Here is an 18,625-nt window from a genome sequence, read left to right on the forward strand (position 1 = left end):
TCAACATAACTTTACTATTGGGGTTTTCTTTCTAGGGTTATGGATTTAATAAATGATGTAGTCAACATAACTTTACTATTTTATGGTTAAATCAACAGAAAGTTTGTGATTAAAATGACATTATGAAAGTTGGTGATTAAAACGTTCCAAATTTGAAAGTTGGAGATTTTTATGACATTTTTCCCAAAAAGACAGCGACACCTTAGAGATTTTTTTTCTTCTTCTTCTTTTCTTAAGATTGTGTGGGTTATATAACCCTATTTATATATTAAAAAAACTCTATTTACAGTAAAACCTCTATAAATTAATAAGGTTGGTACCATGAAATTTTATTAATTTATAAAGGTTTTAATTTATCGATAAATTAATAAAATATTAATTTATGAAGAGATGTTTTTCATTTTTATAAGACTTTTTAAATTAATAATCTTGGTTATCGTAATAGGATTGATGCTAATAGTTTACTAAATTATAAATGATAAATGTTAGAAGTTTACAGTTTAGAAGAAATTGTTGGTATTATCCTTTATGGTAATGATGAAGTCAAAAAAGATATTACGGTACCTTTAGAACCAGTTATATGTAAAAAAAAAAAATCGCATCCAGGATTCTTCACAACTTTTGGATTTGATTTGAGTATACAACACCAAAAGTTTTGATGCAATGAAAAAAATTGGAGATGAGTCCAACTAGAATGCAAATTCAAGAATAGATAAACAACAATAAACATATTTCACTAAATTTTCTTAAATATATATATATATATATGATTGTAAGACCCGCAAACCAATTTTTGGTATTTTGGTAAGGGTGTCGATCGACACCTTCTCGTGAGGCATCGATCGACACCAATTGTGACCGGTTTGGTCGGTTCAATTTTATTTGTCCGGTTTGCGTGGTTGGTTTAGGGAATCCCTAAATCGTGTGTAAAAGGGGAAAAACGACCCTAGGTCGTATTATTTGTTTATACTCGCCGCTTTTGAGAGAAAAAGAAAGGAGAGAGAGTTCTTAAGCTTTTGGGAAAGTTTGGGAGATTACTTGCTGTTCTTGAGAGTTTTGGAGCTGGGAAAGAGTTAGAAGCTTGCTAGGAGTGAGGCTTTCGTTCCTACTGTTTAGAATCTTCCTGGAAAGAGGTGAGTGCTTGACCATGGTTGATCTAAGCATGAGATCTCTCTTGTTTGTGTGTTTTCTTTGCTGTTTGTGTTGTTTTGTTGCTTGGGTTCGTTGCTTTTGTGATTCCCAGTGATTTCTGAGGTAATTGGGTGAGTTTGGAATGGATTCGGAATGGTTTGGAATCGGAATTCGTCTTTCGTGTTCGCACAGTTCGCGTCTGCAGATATGGCATCGATCGACACCATTCGAGCATCGGTCGACACCCTTGTGGCATCGGTCGACACCCTTGGTTCAGCATCGGTCGACACTTTCTGGGGCATCGGTCGACACCAGTCTCAACCGAGACTTGTTTTTCCTGGTTTGATGTATTGCTTGTGTTTTGTTTGCTTGCATAACTTGAGGGTCTCATATGCTTGTGTGTATAACCTAGTAGATGGGAGGACGGCCTCACTAAGTATTTATGATAATACTTACGCATCTCAATTGTTGTTTGTGGTGTGCAGGTAAAGGAAAAGTGTGATCGTGGAATCAAAGGCAATGAGGAGGAGGGTGTTCTAGAGACTTGATTGATTGTGGTCTAGCTGATGTTAGGTTGCTAGATTAAGTCATTGGAACATTGTAGGATGTTAGCTTTTGGTTATTTTCTTTGTTTGGATTATGATGTTATTGGTTATTGGATTATTTATGTTGGAATTCTATTGGAATTGTTTTATTTGGTTATCCGCGGTCATTGATTGTTGTTAGGATGTTAGTGGGTATGGGACCACTAGTAAATTAAGGTATAAAAAAAAAAAAAAACGGGAAGGGTTGTTTCATTTTGGTATCAGAGCCCTTACGGTTCTAGGTCTAGGGTTCATTGTGTTTTTGCTGCTGATGTTTAGGATTCCATGCTATGATTGATTGTGTGAGTTGGTCAATTGTGTGTGGCATGAAGTCCTAGAACATCCTCTTCGAGCCTGTGTTGTGATTCCACGGTAAGATGTGTTTTTGTGTATTAGAATTATTGTTTGCTTAGCCTTCTGTTCTTGGATGATACAGATGGTTAGGGGTGAGGATGCTGTTGGTCGCGGTCGTGGTCGTGGGCGTGGTCGTGGTCGGGGTCGGGGACGAGGTCAGGTTCCTGAGGCCAGTGTGAGTGTGACCCAGAGCATGGCCAGTGAGGAGGTGGTGGAGTCACAGGTTCATCCTAGTGTGTCTGGAGACCAGGCTGGTTTGGGTGACGGCAGGGCGGATGGGCCCGGTGTCAGTCACGGTGTTGCCCCGGGTGTGGGGGTTGCAGCGGGAGGTGCTCCAGGCAGGGAGGATGTCTTGATGGACTTGCTAGCTCAGGTTTTGCAGCGACTTCCAGCAGTGGTGCCGCCAGTGGTTGGTGGGCAGGATCCAGTAGTGCCGCCAGTGGTTGGTGGGCAGGATCCGGTAGTGCCGCCCGTGGGTGGTGGGCAGGGTCCAGCGGTGCAGCCTGTGGCGGGTTTGCAGGCAGGTGTGCAGTCGGGGGCCGAGGTAGTGGATGCTCAGTATGTGCGGATGATGGAGCAGCTGCGGCATGTGGGAGCAGGGTATTTCTCAGGAGGTACTGATCCGAGTGTAGCGGATGAGTGGAGAGAGCGGATGGAGGATATTTTCCTTTCGCTTAGGTGTCCTGACCGGTACAGGGTGGATCTGGCAGTGTTTTACTTGTCAGGAGATGCTCGTGTGTGGTGGAGGTCGGTGACAGCACGGAGGGTGCAGAGGGGTATGTCTTGGGGAGATTTTGTGGGGGAGTTTAACTCCAAGTATTTTCCTCAGGAGGCTCTTGATCGTATAGAGGCACGGTTCTTGGGTTTGACTCAGGGGGACCGTACAGTGCGAGAGCTGGATGCAGAGTTCAGTCGGCTTGTGGGGTATGCAGGCAGGGCATGGGAGCCAGAGTCGGCTCAGGTGCGGAGGTTTTTGTTGGACTCAGGTGGGGGAGAGGAGCATATTTGGTGCAGATTTTGTTCAGGAGACCTCGGAGAAGATTCGGGTTTTGAGGCTGAACATGAAGGAGGCTCAGGATCGGCAGAAGAGCTATGCTGATAAGAGGAGGAAGGATCTTGAGTTTCAGGTTGGTGATAGAGTGTACCTCAAGATGGCCATGTTGCGGGGTCCAAACAGATCATTGACAGAGACTAAGTTGAGTCCAAGGTACATGGGACCGTTCAGAGTGGTTGAGCGGGTGGGACCAGTGGCATACCGGTTGGAGTTGCCTGAGGTTATGCGTGCGTTCCACAAGGTATTTCATGTGTCGATGCTGAGGAAGTGTCTTCAAGAGGGTGATCAGTTGTTGGCTAAGATTCCTGAGGATCTTCAGCCTAACATGACTTTAGAGGCGAGACCAGTGAGGGTGCTCGAGAGGAGAGTCAAGGAACTTCGGAAGAAGAAGATTCCTTTGATGAGAGTCCTGTGGGACTGTGATGGAGTAGAGGAGCAGACTTGGGAGCCCGAGGCGAGGATGAAGGCAAGGTTTAAGAAGTGGTTTGAGAAGCAGACCGCGACTTGAGCTTGTCTAGCCGGGTCCGAGTTGTAGTCCGTGGCTGGAGCGGGTACGGAGTATTCCAGCCCATCTCTCTTGATATTTGGTCGCTTAGGGGTGGTTGGTTGTGCGACTAAGTATCAAGATGAGGTGGTGCTCGGGATGCGGGTTGTTGGCTCCGGTTGTTGTATTTTTGGCTTTTTCTGATGTATTTTCGTTGAGATTGTAACGATTATGACATTTTTTTTTGAGATTAATAAGATGAGTATTTTTCTTTATGTTTGACTGTTGTTGTCATGGGAAAAGAGAAATAGCTCGGGTGTCTATTTTTGGAAAGTTTCCATAAATAGAAAGTTTCCACAAAAGGAAGGTTTCCATAAATAGAAAGTTTCTAAAAAGGGAAAGTTTTGTGGAAATGTTGAGATAGATCTAGCCGGGAGATACTCGTTGGCATCAGTGTTTGTTTTTGCTCAAGGCCGTGCGGGCCCAACTCACGTGATACCGATAGCTCGATGGACTTTGTGGCCAGAGAGTGGGAGTGGTATGTTGCTTCGGATGACGATCCGAGAGCGCGCTTGAGGGTGACGACCCAAGAGCGGGATATGTGAGGCTCCCTGGATACCGTAGCTGTGAGCCGCGGCTCGGCAGTGAGCCGGTATGTCTCGAGGGTTGCGACCCGAGAGCGGGGGGAGTGGGCATGTGAGACTCCCTGGATACCGTAGCTGTAGGCTGTGGCCTGGCAGTGAGCCGGTATGACTTGAAGGTTGCGACCTGAGAGCGGGGGGAGTGTGTGTGTGAGTGACTTCCTGGATGCCGTAGCTTAAGGCGGTTAGCCTGATAGCGAGCCGGCATGATTCGTTGGTTGCAACCACGGACGGGGGAAGCACTGAGTTGTGAGCAAATAGTGTTTATGATGCGAGTATATTGGCTAGAGGGAGACCTCGAGGGTCAGTCGGAGGTGTGCGGGCTGTTGCAACAGTGGCACGGGAAACCTTGGCTGACGGTGTTTAGTCCGGTCTGGGGACATGCGGGCCGTGCTGACGGTGGCACGGAGGTCCTTGGCAGGTGGACGGTATTGCGGGATTCGGGGACGAATCCATATTGGTGGGGGAGAATTGTAACACCCGCAAACCAATTTTTGGTATTTTGGTAAGGGTGTCGATCGACACCTTCTCGTGAGGCATCGATCGACACCAATTGTGACCAGTTTGGTCGGTTCAATTTTATTTGTCCGGTTTGCGTGGTTGGTTTAGGGAATCCCTAAATCGTGTGTAAAAGGGGAAAAACGACCCTAGGTCGTATTATTTGTTTGTACTCGCCGCTTTTGAGAGAAAAAGAAAGGAGAGAGAGTTCTTAAGCTTTTGGGAAAAGTTTGGGAGATTACTTGCTGTTCTTGAGAGTTTTGGAGCTGGGAAAGAGTTAGAAGCTTGCTAGGAGTGAGGATTTCGTTCCTACTGTTCAGAATCTTCCTGGAAAGAGGTGAGTGCTTGACCATGGTTGATCTAAGCATGAGATCTCTCTTGTTTGTGTGTTTTCTTTGCTGTTTGTGTTGTTTTGTTGCTTGGGTTCGTTGCTTTTGTGATTCCCAGTGATTTCTGAGGTAATTGGGTGAGTTTGGAACGGATTCGGAATGGTTTGGAATCGGGATTCGTCGTTCGTGTTCGCGCAGTTCGCGTCTGCAGATATGGCATCGATCGACACCATTCGAGCATCGGTCGACACTGTTGGTGACAGCATCGGTCGACACCCTTGTGGCATCGGTCGACACCCTTGGTTCAGCATCGGTCGACACTTTCTGGGGCATCGGTCGACACCAGTCTCAACCGAGACTTGTTTTTCCTGGTTTGATGTATTGCTTGTGTTTTGTTTGCTTGCATAACTTGAGGGTCTCATATGCTTGTGTGTATAACCTAGTAGATGGGAGGACGGCCTCACTAAGTATTTATGATAATACTTACGCATCTCAATTGTTGTTTGTGGTGTGCAGGTAAAGGAAAAGTGTGATCGTGGAATCAAAGGCAATGAGGAGGAGGGTGTTCTAGAGACTTGATTGATTGTGGTCTAGCTGATGTTAGGTTGCTAGATTAAGTCATTGGAACATTGTAGGATGTTAGCTTTTGGTTATTTTCTTTGTTTGGATTATGATGTTATTGGTTATTGGATTATTTATGTTGGAATTCTATTGGAATTGTTTTATTTGGTTATCCGCGGTTATTGATTGTTGTTAGGATGTTAGTGGGTATGGGACCACTAGTAAATTAAGGTATAAAAAAAAAAAAAACGGGAAGGGTTGTTTCAATGATAGTTTATATCATTATCAATTTATGATATTGACAGGACCATATTTTTACATAGAATTTCCAAAAAAATTATTATCTTATTATTTTATCGAATTGTGTCATCTTTTACACCGGCCCAACTCACGATCGAAAAAAATTATTAATTTATAGTGATTATTAATTTAAAGAATATTAATTTATAGAGGTTTAAAATCTGTTTATAATAAGTAAACTAGATTAAGACACACGATACACTGTGGGGCAAAATTATTTATAAATAAAATATTTAAATTAGAAGTTGTATTTGTTGGTTAAATATGTTATAATTATATAATAATTGTTAAATAAATCATATCTATAATTTATTTATTTTATAATATTTATTTAATCAATTTAATTAGATATGTCTATTCTCTATTTTATGGTTTAGGCCATCTTTATCGGCATAACTATGAGGGTGTTCTAAGACCTTTTAACAAAGAAAATATTGTAACAGTAGACTTAGAACATTTTTTTGTTCTTCAATTAGAACTGATTTAACCTCAGTTCTCATAGAACGTGGCTTAAGCTGATTGGTTGAGATTTTTTGCAAAGAAATAAAATTTTTTATTTCTCCTTCTTTTTGAAATCGTTTTCTTCTTTCTCTCCAAAATGGCTAAAGCTTCGTGGTCACCATCTTCGCCGACTAAAAGCTACAAGGTGAGAGAGAAGTCCATTTCTGTCACCAGAGAGGGAAGAAATTAAATGGCGGCGATGTTAATCGGAAGAGCTTTTAAATCGGTTAGAAACTCTTCTAATCTGGCCGTTCGTGCTCGATCCTTGTGTATGACATCCGCCGCTCGTCAACCCGATTCCGATACTCAGCCATCAGAATCTTCTTCGTCTTCGTCGTTCACGTTCGAGAAAGAAAATGAGAAACCCGTCTTAGTGAAAGCTCCCAACACTCGCCGGAACAACGACTCGGATTCAGTGACGATGCTCACGTCTTTTATGACCGGTTCGATCGTTGGGAAGAGGATTTACAAGAAAGTGACGACAAGGGAAGCTGATGATGGGAATAGATGGACTGTGATGCTCGATTACAGAACACTTAAAGCCCCTTCCAAAAGACCTCTCAAGCTTCGTTCTTTGGCTCTCGCTAAGGCTATTGCAGCTGAATGGGAGTATCAGGTTTGTTCCATAATTCACGAAATTCGATCTGGTTTGCTTCTAAAGTTTACTGCTTTAAGCTAGTGATCAGTAGTGGGTTTGATTGAATTTAGCTAGAATCCTTGTGATTGGGTTTGTTCGTTGCTCATCCAACTTAAAGCTGAGAGCTTTCTGTTGTTAGTTTTATGTTGATGACCATCTGATCTATTGTGTTCTTAAGTTAGTGTCCCTAATGTTTGATCGGTTTCTTGGTTTTGCCATCTGAGTTCTTATGTGTTCAATAGGTAGTGAACTCGATGAGTGGCAAATTTGATAGTGTTCTGAAGCTCTGATTTTGATGATGTTTAGCTAAAATTTCCTGTAATTTGGATCTGTTTGAATGTCTATTCAACATAAAGCTGAGAATTTGATGTTGTTTCTTGTTTGTATCCATGAACATCAATCAAATCGAATGTGTTCTTTAGAGTCCGTGATGTTTGATCCATGTCTATGTTTCGCTATTTTGAGTGCTAATGTGATCGATAGGTTGAATATTCTGTTGTTTTTTAAGAGTCTCTAATGTTTGATCGGATTCTGGGCGTAGTTCTGTGAAGTGATTAATAGGTTGAAAATTGGATTAGTGGAAGTGAGATGTAAAGCACTAGACTTGCCCTTCTCTGCTCAGTTTCTATTGAAATTCTACTTATGCTTGTGCAATGACTGCACGATGATCATGTGTAGCTAACAGAAGGGATCAGACCATTCACAATGCCGCTAATGAGACTAGCATGTACTGCACTTGAAAGAGTTCCTCTTACGCGTTCAATGATCATTGAACATCTAGCGAGAAAGTTACATCAAGATCTAGTCTTTTTCCGAGCGCCTGAAGATAAGTATTATACTAGTGACGTCCATGGTATAATACACTTTTCTCTTCAGTTCCACCACCTTGTAGATTTTACCCTTATTGAGTTGTGTGTCTTTTGCAGAAATTCAGGTAGAGAAGCTAGTGAAAGCAGTAGAAGATCTGCTCAAGAAGACAAATGATGGTGAACTTGCAAGCATTGATGCACTCCAAGCATCAGCTCACTCGATAGTAATCGCCCTCGGCATTTTCTGTGGGAAATTGCAGATCGATGATGCAATCAAATTGATTCTACTTGAAGAAGATTTACAGGTTTCCTTTTGTCATTCACCAGCTAACATCTATTGCTTTGGCATTCTTTGTATTTTGAATTTTAGTAAAAGTTTTATAAGTTAGAAATTTAAATGTTCTTTTATAAGTTTTTATAATTGTAATATGTTTAAGAATATTATATAATTAAATCTTATGATCTTAAACATGTTCTCCCAATAACTAACTTTTTTAACAAAAGATTTTAACTACTGATCTTACATTATTTTCATAATATATTTAGTCTAAGAACACCAAAAATAGTTACCCTTTTAAAGATGCCCTTAAGGGAGAATCCTAAAATACCTTTTTCATTAGAGGAGGAGAGAGTTTTATCTCCCATAGTAGCCAAAGACTTGCGACGACACCTTCATTAGTGGAGATTTTTTTTTTTTTTTTTTTTTTGGCTTCTAAGGGTTAGATGAATCTATTTATTAAGTAAATACTGATTATTTTTCCTCACATAAATTTCATAAATTACTAGTATATGAAGAAGTAAATAAGGTAAATAGCCCAAATTAATTTGTCCCTTTTTTTGGGAAAATCACATTTTAAATTTTCAAAGTGTAACTGATTATCACTTTAAACCTTCAGAAAATTTCACTAACACTATAAACCTTTAAAATGATTTTACTAACACTTTGAACCTTCTAAATGATTTTACTAACACTTTAAATCTTCAAACTAACTTTCATGTTTGTACCGCCATAAAAAGTAACAGAATAATAATATTCGTCAACGCAAAATAGTTAAACTAGTTAGTTTAATTTAAATTTAAATTAGTTTTAGTTTTTAGAAATAAATAAAAAGAGAAAAAGATAAATTTGTATTCATCTTCGTTGTAGACAAAACATTTACAACATCACTCTTCATATTATTAATCTTTTTAATAAATGCATTTCCTCTTGATTCTGATTAAATTGATTGACTTCTCATTGGAAACCAATGAATCTTCTAAATATGTTGTCGTCATCAATATTACATTTATCAAATGTTTTAACATTACCTTTGATTCTTCATTTTTTTTTTGCTTTGATGTAATTTTTTTGTTTTCTAATTTTTTTTATCAACCGTAATAAATAATTAAATTAAATAAAATAAATTAAACAAATATTTAAATCAAACCAGCATAGTTTAACTATTTTATGTTGATGGATATTACTGTTTCGTCTTTTTTAATAGCGGTGCAAACAAAAGTGTTAGTTTTAAGGTTAAAGTTTTAGTAAAATTATTTTAAAATTTTATAGTGTTAGTGAAATAATCTCAAGATTTAAAGTGCTACTCAATGACATTTTGAATGTAAAAAATGTGATTTTCCCCCTTTTTTTTTTTTGTGCAACCCCCAAATTAATTTGTCTAATCTCCAATTAAAGCCCCAAATTCACGTTTCGGAAAAAAAAAATCAACAATTTGAGTAATTTTGTTTGTTTTAATAACTTGTTTTGAAACAAAACGTTTAGGTTGTAATATATTTTACAGGTATGTGAACTGAATTTAGCTTTCACCAATCTATGTTTGTTCAAAGCAAAAAATAAAAGCTTTCACCAATCTATAGGTTAATTATACAATTTTGTCAAAACCTAAACAATTCCATTTTTCTAATGCATATTTACATTATTAGCAAAACAAATTACTAACTTAGAGGTCTTCTTGGCATGCATCAGAGACTTTTTTCAACTAAGACTTGCGATTTATAGACTCCCTTGGATCATCAGAGACTTCGAGACGTACGTTATATTCTAAGTCCGGTTCCTTTTTATTTACATTACATCATCAGAGACTTCGAGACTTACGATTTATAGACTTCCTCTCTATTTTCCGAGTTTTTATTGGTTTCAAACCAAATTCTATAACATTTTTACTGACTCAAAATTGAAAGAAAAATCTACGTTCTGTTCGCGTATTGACAATGGAGTATATAGACGTAAGAGAGTTGGAAATTAAGACAAGTGTCAAATGGCACACATAAACGTAACTGAACTATAAATGTATAAGCCAAATCAATGCCCGAGTCTCACAACTACTTTCTTTCAATGTGGTTCTCTCTCTGCTAAGTGTTTTTACTTCTCTTTAACAGGCCAACAGATCAGACACATCAATGTGTTGTGCGTATATCAGAGACACAAACGACATGTACACATGAACGCTACGATACTACTATATATCATTATATACTGTGTAACAAACATTTGAGTACTCCCACAAGAGTGAACCCCCAAATGTTTGTTTGTTCTATATAAATACCCTTGCATGCCAAACTACATAACACTTATGCTACTCATATAAGCATCAACATCACAATATAACCGTCGTCATCATTATAATCTTCATCTTTTTGAAAAGAAAAAAAAACAAAGAAAATCATGAGTTTCTCGAGAGTGGGAGTTTTGTTAGATCTATATGTAATGGTAAGGTCTTTAATGTTTCTTGAGCTAATGGTGGTGATGGAGGCACAGCCACTGGTTCCATCCATGTTCATCTTTGGTGATTCGGTGGTTGATGTTGCAAACAACAATGAAATCTACACAATCGTTAAAGCTAATTTTCCTCCTTATGGAAGAGACTTCACAACCCATAAACCCACCGGACGCTTCTGCAATGGAAAGTTAGCTACTGACTTCACCGGTACTTCTTATTTCTTATATTCTTCCATTTATTCGAATGATAGGACAGTGACATATATGCATAATGCATGCATGCGTATATACTCATTTCTCATCCAAATAACCGTCTGACAGCATCTAGTGTTTAGACATGCATGCAGCTGTACTCAAACATGATGATCTAGTTTTGTGAATTGATGCAGGACTATTTAGTTAAATATTCCTGAGAGTAATTGTTCCACATGCAGCATATATTGATGTGAATTGATGATTTCTAGCAAGGATTGAAAACTAAAAGTAGAAAATTAAGAGCCATGACTTGATAATAATTTCTTCAAACTTGGAGTTAAAAACCAAAACTAGTTGCTGGATTGTATTTGCATGGGGGTGAAGTAAAGTAAACAATTTATTTAGGATGAAATATGAAGAAAACAATGTACATGCATTAGGTCGATATGTGTGCATGTTTATGTGTACATGCATACACATATGATATTATAGTAATATAATAATCAATTGTGCAGCTGAGAATCTTGGATTCACATCATACCCACAAGCTTATCTAAGCAAAAAGGCAAAAGGAAGAAACCTTTTGACTGGAGCTAACTTTGCCTCTGCAGCCTCCGGTTATTACGATGGCACAGCCAAGCTCTACGTTAGTACCATTTTTTTTGCTCTTTATTTATTTATTTGTCGTCTAACAATAATTTGAATCTTAATAATTGAGAACGTCTTCTTACTTAATTTCATTGCTGATTATGAAGAGTGCAATATCGTTGCCGCAACAGCTTGAACATTACAAAGACTATATAAGCCGGATCCAAGAAATCGCAGCCTCAAACAACAATGCAAACGCCAGTGCTATTATATCCGATGGCATATATATCGTCAGCGCAGGAAGCAGTGACTTCATACAAAACTACTATATCAACCCTCTCCTCTACAAAGTTCAATCACCTGATGACTTCTCCGATTACCTCATCCTCTCCTACTCCAGTTTCATTCAGGTTATTTTTTCTCTATTTCTTTGTTTGTTTGTTCAAATCATTACCTAAATGAGGAATCAAATTGATTTGAGCAATATATATCATAAACTTAAATTAGCAATATTTGTTTGTTCAGACAATCAAAAGGTAGTTAAAGTATAAGTTTGTTGTGTTTTTGTTTTGTTCTGTTTTGGGAATCCGTAGAACTTATACTCGTTAGGAGCAAGAAGGATCGGAGTGACTACGCTTCCGCCGCTAGGATGTTTACCTGCGGCCATAACCGTGGCAGGCCCACACGAAGGTGGATGCTCGGAGCAGCTAAACAACGATGCAGTCTCCTTCAACAACAAACTCAATACAACGTCGCAGGATCTCAAGAGAAACCTCATTGGACTCAATCTAGTCGTGTTTGATATCTATCAGCCTCTTTATGATCTCGCCACCAGGCCATCTGAATTTGGTAATTTATACAGATTTTCTAAGCATAGAACAATGCTTGGTTAATAGGTTTTAATTTTTGTTATGTGCTCTATGTAAAAAAAATTCAGGATTTGCAGAGGCAAGAAGAGCTTGTTGTGGAACAGGATTACTAGAGACATCAATACTATGTAACCCTAAATCATTAGGAACATGTAATAACGCGACTCAGTATGTCTTCTGGGACAGGTTTCTGTTGGTTTAAGCTTGAGGGAAGCTTGAAGAAGAAGAAACTGAAGTCCTAATCGAGTTATGATTAGGAGAAGATAAGGCTCAAGCTTTTATTAGAAGTTATCTAGATATTGTTGTGTTTCCTAGTAGGAATAGGATTTGGTTTTATATAAATATGTTAGTCGAGTTATGACATAATATAAGGAGAGTTTGTGAGATTGGCTTGAGTTTTAAGAGAGAACAGATTGTGAGAGAACTTTAGTTTTGAGTGATTTTCTAAAGTTAATAATAAGAGAGCAATTCTTATTTTGATCTTTGTTCTTTAAAACCTGCAACTCTACTATATTTGGTATCAGAGCCAACTACAAGAAAGATCAATGTCAGAAACAGAAGGAGCAATTATTGTTGCAAAACCAGAGGGAGGAGGATCTTCCTCAATCTCGTGTTCCATGCTAACTGCTACAAACTACATAGTTTGGGCGATGAAGATGAAGTTTGTTCTTAGGATCAATAAGGTTTGGGAAGCAATTGACACAGAGGATATCGACGAAGAAAAGAATGACATGGCCACTGCGTTATTGTTTCAATCAATCCCTGAGGCACTCATCCTACAAGTAGGAGAACTAGATACAGCTAAGAAAATATGGCTGGCGATTAAGAACAAACATGTTGGAGCAGAGCGGGTTCGTGAGGCTAGGTTGCAGACTTTGATGACCGAATTTGACAAATTAAAGATGAAGGACACTGAAACTATTGATGAATTTTCAGGAAGGATCTCTGAGATTTCTTCAAAATCAGTTGCGTTAGGAGCAATTATTGAAGAATCTAAACTAGTTAAGAAATTCCTTAAGACACTTCCTCGAAGAAAGTACATTTAAATCGTTGCCTCCTTGGAACAAGTACTGGACTTGAATACAACGAGCTTCGTTGAAATAGTTGGGCGACTGAAAGCTTATGAAGAAAGGATTTTTGATGACGACGAACCACAAGAGGAACAGAGTAAGTTGATGTATGCTAGTACTGCAGCTACTAATACTGACACAAACACGAACCAAACTAGCTACTCTAGCCAAAACCAGTACGAGTACAATGGAAGCTACAGAGGTAGAGGCAGAGGAGGAAGATTCTCTTACAGAGGAAGAGGACGAGGACGCAACGGAGGGAGAGATACATCTCAAATTACTTGTTTTAGATGTGACAAGTTAGGCCACTATGCAAGTAGTTGTCCAGATCGTTTACTCAAACTACAGGAAACACAAGAAGCTGAGAGAAATACAGAAGATGCAGACGAGCTACTAATGCACGAGACAGTTTTCCTAAATGAGAAACATTGTGTTCCGAGCAACTTTGAGACAAATACAGAAGGAGATAACACTTGGTACCTTGATAACGGGGCTAGCAACCACATGACCGGCGATAGAAGGTACTTTGACACACTTGATTTAATGGTCACAGGGAAAGTAAGATTTGGAGACGACTCACGCATTGACATCAAAGGAAAAGGGACCATATCGTTTGTTGATCTGAATGGAAAAACAAGAAAGATGACTGATGTCTACTACATACCTGGCTTAAAAAGTAACATTATTAGCCTTGGTCAAGCTACAGAGGCTGGATGTGATATTAGACTGAGAAAAGGACTCCTAACAATGAGAGACAGCGAAGGAAAATTACTTGTCAAAGCATTGAGATCACCAAACAGACTCTACAAGGTAAGAATGGGTGTGAAAGATAACACATGTCTTTATTTGACAGACATAAGCGAAGCAGGTAAGTGGCATGCAAGGATGGGTCATGTGAACTTTGATACTCTAAATTCTATGATCCAGAAGAAGCTGGTCTATGGAGCTCCAACTACTACACTTGAAAAGAAACTCTGCAGTTCGTGTTTATTGGGAAAACAGACAAGACGAGTTTTTCCCCAAACAACTTCTTTTCGAGCAACAAAGAAGCTTGAGCTAGTACATGGTGATCTCTGTGGGCCAATATCACCAAGTACTAATGCTAAAAATCGATACATCTTTGTGCTTATAGACGATTACTCACGTTATATGTGGACGATTTTGCTAAAAGAGAAGGGAGATGCGTTTCAAAAGTTTAAAAACTTTAAGACAATGGTAGAGAAGGAAACAGAGAGTAAAATACAAACTCTGAGAACAGATCGAGGAGGAGAGTTTGTATCTACCGAGTTTAGGTCTTATTGTGAAGAGAATGGCATCCATAGACACCTTACAGCTCCATATACACCACAGCAGAACGGCGTAGTAGAAAGAAGAAACAGAACATTAATGGAGATGTCAAGAAGTATCTTAAAACACATGGGAATGCCAAATCATATGTGGGGAGAAGCTGTGAGACATTCAACTTACCTTCTCAACAGAGTAGCAACTCGATCACTCAAGGATAAAACCCCATATGAGCTATTCAGAGATAAAATACCTAATGTTGATCACATTAGAATTTTTGGGTGCATCAGATATACAAAGGTGGACTCTGCACACCTGAGAAAGCTTGACGACAGGACTCGTGTATTAGTTCATCTAGGAACAGAGCCTGGCTCTAAAGCTTACAGGCTGTTCGATCCTCACACTAAAAGGATCATTGTTAGCAGAGACGTTGTTTTTGATGAAACTAAAGGCTGGGATTGGAAGGAAGATGAGAGTTCGGTTAATAGCAATGATAATTTCATAATCACGTTTGAAGGTTATGGAAACAGTGGATTATATGAAGAGGATAGAGAAAGTAAAACAGAGCAGGATGATGAAATCAGATAGAATAAAAACAGAGGGTGCGAACATAGGAGACAGTGAAAGACAGGACAACCAAGATCCTTTACCTACTAGTATGTCACCGGTTATGTTGAGAAGATCACAGAGAGAGAGACATCCACCCAAATACTTAGAAGATTATGTGCTGCTGGCAGAGGAAGAAGGTGAGATGTTATTATTGAGTATGAATAATGAACCAAGAAATTTTGAGGAAGCAAGAGAGTCTAAAGAATGGATACAAGCGTGCAAGGCAGAGATTGGTTCTATTGAAAAATTAAAAACATGGGATCTTGTTGATTTACCAATTGGAGCAAAGCCTATAGGACTCAAGTGGGTGTTTAAGCTGAAGAGAAATTCGGATGGCAGCATTAATAAACACAAAGCGAGGCTTGTTGCCAAAGGTTATGTTCAACAATATGGAGTTGATTTCGAAGAAGTATTCGCTCCAGTAGCTAGAATTGAGACAATTAGACTTCTTATTGATCTGGCTGCATCACATGGTTGGGAGATACATCATCTTGATGTAAAAACAGCTTTTCTACATGGTGAACTTAAAGAAACAGTCTATGTCTCACAACCTGAAGGTTTTCAACAAGCTGGAAGTGAAAGGAAAGTTTATAAACTAAATAAAGCCTTGTATGGGTTGCGACAAGCACCAAGAGCCTGGAATAATAAGTTGAACATGATCTTGTTAGGACTAAAGTTTGTCAAGTGCTCAAAAGAGCCTTCAGTATATCGCAAGAGGATTGGGGAACACCTATTGGTAGTTGGTGTTTATGTCGACGATCTCTTTGTCACAGGAACGAGCTTGTTAGCAATTAAGGAGTTTAAGAGGGAGATGTCATCAAAATTTGAGATGAGTGATCTTGGCAAATTGACGTATTACTTAGGGATAGAGGTGACACAGCATCAACAAGGAATAAGGTTGAATCAAACTAGATATGCACAGAGGATACTTGAAGAAGCTGGAATGAGAGATTGCAACTTAGTGCATACTCCGATGGAGGTTGGTCTGCAATTATCAAAAGCAGAGGGTGAAAAGGAGATTGATGCAACAGGGTATAGGAAGAACGTTGGGTGTCTTCGTTATTTGCTCCATACTCGACCTGATTTGTCCTTTGCAGTTGGAGTTTTGAGTCGATACATGCAGAGTCCTAGAGAATCACATGGAGCTGCCATGAAGCACTGTTTACGCTACTTAAAAGGGACAACAAGTCTTGGTTTAGCATACGGCAGAACAGAGATACCAAGATTGATCGGATACAGTGACTCTAGTCACAATGTTGATCTAGACGATGGTAGAAGTACTTCTGGTCATATTTTTTATCTAGGTAAGAGTCCTATAACATGGTGTTCACAGAAGCAAGATGTCGTAGCCTTGTCATCTTGTGAAGCTGAGTTCATGGCTGGAACAGAAGCAGCAAAACAAGCTATTTGGCTGCAAGAGTTGCTTTGTGAGATCAATGGAGTCCCTTGTGAGAAGGTCACGATACGTTTAGATAATCAATCTGCTATTGCTTTAACAAAAAATCCAGTATTTCACGGACGCAGCAAGCATATACACAGGAGGTTCCACTTCATTAGAGAGTGTGTTGAAAGTGGAAGAATAGAGGTAGAGCATGTCCCTGGGAGTGAGCAGAAGGCAGACATCTTGACAAAGGCACTTGGGAGGATTAAATTCAAGGAGATGAGAGATCTTATTGGAGTGAGTGAAGTGAAGAGTGAAGTCAAGCTTAAAGGGGAGAATGTTGGTTTAAGCTTGAGGGAAGCTTGAAGAAGAAGAAACTGAAGTCCTAATCGAGTTATGATTAGGAGAAGATAAGGCTCAAGCTTTTATTAGAAGTTATCTAGATATTGTTGTGTTTCCTAGTAGGAATAGGATTTGGTTTTATATAAATATGTTAGTCGAGTTATGACATAACATAAGGAGAGTTTGTGAGATTGGCTTGAGTTTTAAGAGAGAACAGATTGTGAGAGAACTTTAGTTTTGAGTGATTTTCTAAAGTTAATAATAAGAGAGCAATTCTTATTTTGATCTTTGTTCTTTAAAACCTGCAACTCTACTATAGTTTCATCCGACGGAAGCTGCTAACAAGATTCTCGCAGACAATCTCTTGCTCGCTGGCATCTCTCTCATCTCCTGATCATATCCATCTCTCTCTCTACATTCCTTTCAAGATCATTGTTGCTTTTCAACTATGGCTTAAGATTGTAATTTTCAGTTCATGTATTGTTTTGCCCATTTGGATTTCAAAACTGAATCGAGATTTATGTCGGAAGATTGACTTCTAGCTTTTAAAATATGAGTATTTTTTTTGGTTCCACATGTCTTTCTTGTGTACAATTTACCAGACTGTCTCCTAAGTAATCTATGGATATGAGAAAGACAGGCAAGTTCTAACCTGTATATGTCTACCAAAAAGTCCACCTGAGTTAGCGATATCTTGAAGCTCGATGGTGTAATTAATGTGTTATGCCTTGAGTGACCATGGGAAGATTCGCCATGAATTAAGAACCTTCACAGATCTACAATTAAGAAAGAAGAAAATTATGAGTCAGGTTTATTAGAATATTTTCAATTCAGACTACAATCGAAGTGGCTGTAGCAAAAGTATCAAACAATTGAAACAAAGCCTCTGGAACTTTAAGATCAGTCGTATTATGAGAGGTTTTGAGTTTTTCAGACTGCATATATCACTTGAAATAGAATTTGAATGCTGATACTAGGATTTTTGTGTCTCCTAGTCGGTTCAATTAACCTTATGCGTTGTAATACTTAAGGTGTCAATCCAGTTGGAGAAGTTTACTATCACTCAAGATGCAATCAAGAAGTCACAAGTTAAGCCAATTCAAAGAGTGTTTTTATCTAACAGTCCTAGAATGATCAAAATGCGAAACGGAAATGAGTCACAGAACTAGAAACAAGAATGCATGACAAGAAGCAAAAGTGAATGAAAACGCAAACGATTCTAAGCATGAACAAACGAAACAGTTCCAGGAATGTAATTAAAATCGGAAAGAAAGAAGTCCTAAGGATAGGGTAATTGATGTCGGTGGAGTATCCTAGTCTAAGGAGTGTTTAACATACCACAAGCAAAGTATCCCTAAACAATGAACATCACAACTTAGCTAATCCAATCTCTTGGCAAAAGCTACTCAGACTAAACCACTTCCATACCTAGCTCTCGCTAGAGAAACGTGGTTGAGCAGGCATGACAAACAAGTTCATTCACGTCAACAAACATCCTAGACAACTAATCTCTTAGGCTAGGAACGTAAGTCTCTGCCACTAGTTGATCAGACATTTCATCAAACACCTTTTGGGCGCGGAAATGTCTCGAACCTAGTTCCAATTGATCAGAGAGAAACTAGTAATTCTAACTCTAGTCCAGAAGGGAATCATACAATCAAAGCTTAAACACTCTACATCCTAAG

At 38.9% G+C, this 18,625-nt stretch overlaps 2 protein-coding genes across 2 annotated transcripts; both read left to right on the forward strand.

The window, feature by feature from the left end:
• Nucleotides 1-6,510: 6,510 nt before the first annotated feature.
• On the forward strand, nt 6,511-8,352 carry LOC104770751 (uncharacterized). The gene is made up of 3 exons (XM_010495208.2): nt 6,511-7,053; nt 7,753-7,927; nt 8,001-8,352. Exons 1-3 carry the CDS (start codon nt 6,628-6,630, stop codon nt 8,270-8,272), a joined length of 873 nt encoding a protein of 290 aa, XP_010493510.2. The 5' UTR covers nt 6,511-6,627; the 3' UTR covers nt 8,273-8,352.
• A 1,851-nt stretch (nt 8,353-10,203) lies between these two features.
• LOC104770752 (GDSL esterase/lipase At5g22810-like) lies at nt 10,204-12,728 on the forward strand. Its single transcript, XM_010495210.3, has 5 exons — nt 10,204-10,810; nt 11,313-11,443; nt 11,553-11,795; nt 11,979-12,234; nt 12,323-12,728. Exons 1-5 carry the CDS (start codon nt 10,549-10,551, stop codon nt 12,454-12,456), a joined length of 1,026 nt encoding a protein of 341 aa, XP_010493512.2. The 5' UTR covers nt 10,204-10,548; the 3' UTR covers nt 12,457-12,728.
• The last annotated feature ends 5,897 nt before the right edge of the window (nt 12,729-18,625 follow it).

This window comes from Camelina sativa, chromosome 20 (genome assembly GCF_030686135.1).
Source record: "Camelina sativa cultivar CO46 ecotype springtype chromosome 20, ASM3068613v1".
NCBI classification, from domain to species: Eukaryota; Viridiplantae; Streptophyta; class Magnoliopsida; order Brassicales; family Brassicaceae; genus Camelina; species Camelina sativa.